This window comes from Cryptomeria japonica, chromosome 2 (assembly GCF_030272615.1).
Source record: "Cryptomeria japonica chromosome 2, Sugi_1.0, whole genome shotgun sequence".
NCBI lineage: Eukaryota > Viridiplantae > Streptophyta > Pinopsida > Cupressales > Cupressaceae > Cryptomeria > Cryptomeria japonica.
Window position 1 is genome coordinate 631,861,641 of NC_081406.1, and position 5,966 is coordinate 631,867,606.

At 30.4% G+C, this 5,966-nt stretch overlaps 1 protein-coding gene across 1 annotated transcript; it reads left to right on the forward strand.

The window, feature by feature from the left end:
- The first annotated feature begins 4,884 nt into the window (after nt 1–4,884).
- LOC131033967 (uncharacterized) lies at nt 4,885–5,434 on the forward strand. The gene is made up of 3 exons (XM_059215682.1): nt 4,885–5,075; nt 5,165–5,320; nt 5,419–5,434. The coding sequence occupies exons 1-3, from the start codon at nt 4,885–4,887 to the stop codon at nt 5,432–5,434; spliced, it is 363 nt and encodes a 120-aa protein (XP_059071665.1).
- Nucleotides 5,435–5,966: the final 532 nt, after the last annotated feature.

Here is a 5,966-nt window from a genome sequence, read left to right on the forward strand (position 1 = left end):
AATTGTAAAATTTAATATTTGTATACTAAAATAATTCATATAATTTTAATTCTAGTTTGTAAAAGTAAATCTTATTTAAATTTATTAAACATATTCTAATTAATTATTATTCTAATTTTAATCTAATTAAAAAACTAAAAAATTATAATAATAATTTAATATACATAAGAATAATTTTAAAAAATAAATATAAAAGTAAACATAATTATAAAGATAATATAAACTTATAACTCAAAACCATAATAAATAATAATATAATTATATTTAAACTTACCATTAAATTTATTATTTCAAAAAATTTATATCTAATTTTTTTAGAATTTATATATATTCTTAATTATAATAGAACAATTCTAATTTTACTCTCTCTATATAATTGTCTTTATTAAAATAAAAATTAAATTCATTACTTTTAACAAGACCCATTAGATTTATTAAAAATATATATTCACACCTCTATTCATCATATGAAGCCCATAAAGAGTAATGGAATTACATGAAGTGGAAAAAAATAAAATAAAATTAATTACTTTTAATAGATATCCATTAGGTTTATTAAAAAGAAAACATTCACACCTCTATTCATCATATGAGGCCCATAAAGAGTAATGGAACTATACGAAGTGAAAAAAAATAAAATAAAATTCATTACTTTTAATAGATACCCATTAGGTTTATTAAAAAAAAAAATACTCACACCTCTATTCATCATATGAGGTTCATAAAGAGGGACCCATTTATTATGGTTCCAAAACGGCAGTACGGATTGATTAACACACGCGTTAGTCGCGTGTTTTACACCGTCGATTTTGCAATAAACGATTGTGATTGACTAACACATCGCTATCACGTTATACGAAAGATATGTTTTAGACCCGGAATAACTTCGGCCCATAAAGAATAATTGGTGGAATTAAAGTGAGACAAGTACAATTTGAAAATGACGGGAGGTTGGACTTCAAAGTAACACCCGTAAAAAAATAAATTGTACTTTTCAGTCAAGCGCATTCATTTTGGTAAACGGATTTCGTGCATCAAAGTATGACGGGAAAACGTGAATTGGAGGGTCGGCCGGCAGAGTATGAGCGGATGAGATCGCTCCGATCGTTTTGCATCCGTTTCCAACAATATTGACAATTGATGGCAAAAAGTAAGTCGTCCCTTTCATATAAGATAACGCCTTCAAGTAAATAAAATTCTCATCAAATCCTCCATCAAAAATATCCTCGTGGGAAGCAGAAGGAAGCTTTTTTCTTGTAAGTTCCAGAGGAGCAAGTGACAAAGCTCACGAGTTGGGAGACAGTGAAGAGCAAAGAGAGAGGCCGAGAGATTCCACACCATACTCATTTTGATGATGTGGAGATCAAGCGGAAGAAATTTTTGAGAGCAAAGTAAGTGCTCATATTTTTACCCAAAAATATAACATAGACATGAATCACCTCAACCTCTATTTTTTTTGAGTTCCACTAATTATTTTACAAACTTATTTGATCAAAATTTAGCTAAGATTGTGTATCAATATAGGTATTTTCCCCTATTTTTTACTATCACGTTGTTGGTTTAATAAAAAATCATATTCTACCATTCATCACATCACAAAGAGCACATCAAGTGGTGCATTTGGTGCAACTCTACATCAACTAGGTCAAAGTTGAAATGAATAAACTTGAGTTAAAAGGTACACTATTTATTTGAATATTTATGTTATCTCCCTTGTTTATTATTCTTGCCTTCAACATATTTTATCAAAACTTATTATTGTAGGCATTACAATGTTTGAAGTGTAAGTTTTCTAATTTGTTTTGACACGTCTCAACTAATCGTGTGCCCATTTTTTTTCATTAAATTGTGTTTTCATGTCTCAGCCAATCATACACCCAAATTTTTCATTTTGATATAGATAACAATGTTTAAAAATGATTGTTTATTCAATCCACTCTCTTATTTGAACCTTTATGTGGATCAATGATTTATCACAACCTTGATTTTTGATATTACAATCATTTAATTTTAGCCATCAAAAAGAAAATTTAAGAAGCTAATACAATAGAAAATATGATCACAAAATTTTAACTTCAACATTTTGTAATTTTTTTAAACATATTTTTAATATCATTTAAAATAATTTAAAAAATATCATATAATCACCATCCATTCTAGCACACAAACAACCTAGATCATGGAAGGGCTTCAATTGAAGAATAAAAAAATTCAAAAGAAAATCTAAAGAAAATAAAACAAGAAGAGAGCGTTTAAGAATAAGAAAATAAAACAAGAAGAGCGCGTTGAAGAATAAGAAAATAAAACTATAATAGGCATTCAAATAATTTTTTTTGGGATAGTGTTTAAAATATATATTTTAATTATAATGTGATTGCAACTATTCACTCCATATTGGATTTGCAAGCATAAGACTTATTTAATTCTCATGGCTTTGAATTATGTAGATGGAATTTTGTATTTAATGCATTTGTAAAATATCAAAACTGATCATTTTAATTTGGATATTTGATTAGTTTAGTCAGTGTCAATGCAAAAATTTGGAGTTCTTTTGTAGTGGAATATGTTTCTTGATACTTTATAAAGATAATTCAACTCATACGATTAGTTCGTTTAAGTTTTTAAATTTATGAAAAATAAATTAAATTCAAATATTAAAATTTTTAAATTATAAATTTAAATATATTTTGATGTTAAATTTAACTACTATTTGGAATTGATGAGCAAGATCTAGAGTGACCTAAAGTTTAATTATTTCTTGTTAGTTTAGTGAACTCTTAGTTATATAACAACAATTATAGATAAATAGTTAAAGTTTGATGACATTGAATTTTGAGGGACTAATTATGTGATTTAAGGTTTAATATCCTAGCATAAACTGCATGATTCAATTCTATAACTACACTAGGGATGAGGAATTATGATAGGTTGTGAACAAAAATATTGATTAGTGAGGAGTGGAACATAACTCCTTGTGATATCCGCTTACACCTTTAAACTCATTTAAAGATGAGGGAAAGGTAAGTAAGAATAAATAATTGATGAGGTCCTCCATTTTGGACTTGGAGGACATTAATTATTTCTTACAAAGATCTAAACCAATAAAGGTTAAGTTTTACCAACTTTAGAAAGAAGATGAATGCAAGTTTCTATATCATTCTGCACTAATGTAAAAATGTGTGAATTTTGTTTACTTTATTTTTAAAAGATAAATTACTTACTAACATTAAATGTTTATTATAGGATTTTTTTTTTAATGACTTTATAAAAACATCAAATTAAATAAACATGACCATGACTATGACTATTCTAAAAATCTACTTGTGATTCAACAAAAATCTTCACTTTTACATTTACTACCACCTATCCCGTAAAACACTAAAAAACAAGCAAACAAATCAATCAGTTATCCACTAGCACCACTATTATGTCCACTTTAATATCCACTTATATTTTTAATATTATCCTACTATTAATCACTAAAAATCGAATAGACAATCCAATCAATTGTTCACTAGCACCACCACTTCATCTACTTTTATGTACACTTGTATATTTAATGCAACCATATTCTCAAATCACAAATAAATAGACAATCCTATCAATTGTTCATTATCACCACCACTTCATCTACTTTTATGTACACTTGTATATTTAATGCAACCATATTCTCAAATCACAAATAAATAGACAATCCTATCAATTGTTCATTATCACCACCACTTCATCTACTTGCATCTCCACCCCAACTTTGACTCCTAGTCATTCATTTACGTTGCTAAATGTTTGTAACACACTACTATGTAGAAAACACATTCTTTCTTACAATGCAATTATAACAATATACTCAATGTCAAAATTGTACTAATTCTATTATAACTCAATACATCTCTTGAGAATGAATAAAGTATGTTTTCTTTGTGTATCTTCATACTTAGACATCCAACTCTTCCTAATTTGTATTTGATGTTAATATTATTCACTTCAATTCTTTTCATTTATACCATATCATCACATAACAATGAAAAATTATTTCTATTCATCAAAATCTCAACATACAAACTTTTAATTAAAAATTCAAAAAATATCTAAAAAATATTTTCTTAATTACAACTACACAAATTACTCCCTTAGATCACAACTTCTTATTTTACATTCTTCTTGAAAATCCAATCAACTTCCTCCAACTCGTCTATTCTCTTTCTTTTCTACTTCTCATCATTTAGAACCAAAAAAATAAAAAATAAATAAATACTAATAATTTTCTTTATCTATTAGAATATTTTCTATAGATCTTTATTTAATTTTCAAATAGTTAATGTATCTTTTTTCTGATGGAGGTTCAGACTTGCAAGCACTACAGCCTAACAAGAATATGAAACCTGCGAACTGCCAACTCAGCAAGAGCCTTCACACAGTAATGAATCTTTGATGTCATACTAAAATTCTTGACGAGCACAAGATTCGATCATCAGAAAAGATGATGTAAAATCCTCCATCAAAAATATCTGGCGGAGAACAGATGGAAGGTTTTTCTCGAAAGTTCCCAGAGCTTGGGTTTTTCGTGCACTTAGTAAAACGTCATCTATTTTTGGAATTTCGCAGAACATTTTGTGAACGCCCGTGTCTGTAAAACACGGATCGTTCGTACACTGACTGGAATCCTGACTTGTAATGGAAATTGTGATGAAGTCATTGGAAAAAGCACTTCAAGAGATCTCCAAAAAAGATTGTATACTCGGTTGTATCGATAGGAACAATTCTGTCTTATCAAAACTCGTGATGAGCAGAGAGAATAGGGCAGAGCTTCTCCCATAAATTTCACTCCCCACACATCCTTTTTTCCAACCATCCATTCATTCTCATCGTTTGATAAAAGTAGTAATGGGGAGCAGAGGCAGTAACAATTCTGTGCAACTGAGGAACTTCTGCATAGCAGACTTGGATGAGTTGTACGAGTGGTTGAGCGACGAACACGTCACGAAGTTCACGACTTGGGAGGCAATCGAGAGCAAAGAGAGAGCCCAAGAGATTCTTACCCCTGGTTCAAAGCCATTTGTATTAATGGCAGAGCAGTTGGGCATATTGTGTTGAAACAGGGAGAAGGAATTCATAGTTGCAGAGCGGAGATGGGATAAGTCATCCACCGCAATTACTGGAATAGAGGGCTGGCTACTCAAGCTGTTGAGATTACGTTGAAGAATGGATTGAGTGAACTGAAAGGCGTGGAAAGAGTTGAAGGCCTTGTGGTTCAAGAGAATGTTGCTTCTGCAAGAGTTCTTGAGAAGGCAGGATTTCTCAACAATGGCTTCTTCCCCAAGTACGTCCGTGTCAAAGGATGCGTTGAAGATTGTTTTATCTTCAGCTATGTTGTACCATGAATCATCCTTACTGTTAACGTTTTCAAGCTGTGATCAGGCACTTAGAGGCCTGATTCAGCTATGTTCTATTTGTAAACTTTGTTTGACCTGTGATTTTTATTTGCTCAAATAACGTATTGGGTCTCTGGTTAATCGATTCTTGCGTCCATTGTGATTTGGAAAACACCCAATTGAGATGTGATTGAAAGAGAGTTGCAATGTCGTATTGTTAAAAGAAAACGATGGATCAAGAAACCAAAGGGGACATGTGACCGGTTGCATGTGTTACTTGCCATTGTAAGGTGGTAGAGACAAATTCAATAATTACATCAAATAATAGTTTGTGTTGTTTGTGTTTTTTTCAACATATGCTTTTTCTCCATCCAATAGTATTGATGCCACTAACAAGATGACACAAGCCTCTATATTCTTAAAAACCATTGGGTCCACTGACATGTTTTATATGTGACATAAGTTTGCAGCATCATAGTTTTGAGGTGGGATCATTTGGACGAAGTTGTGATATGAAAGTCTTGCGTGACGTAATAGGAAGCTAACACTTGTCTTTATTTTGGAGACTTTATGTAGGAAATTGGCTGTGTCAAA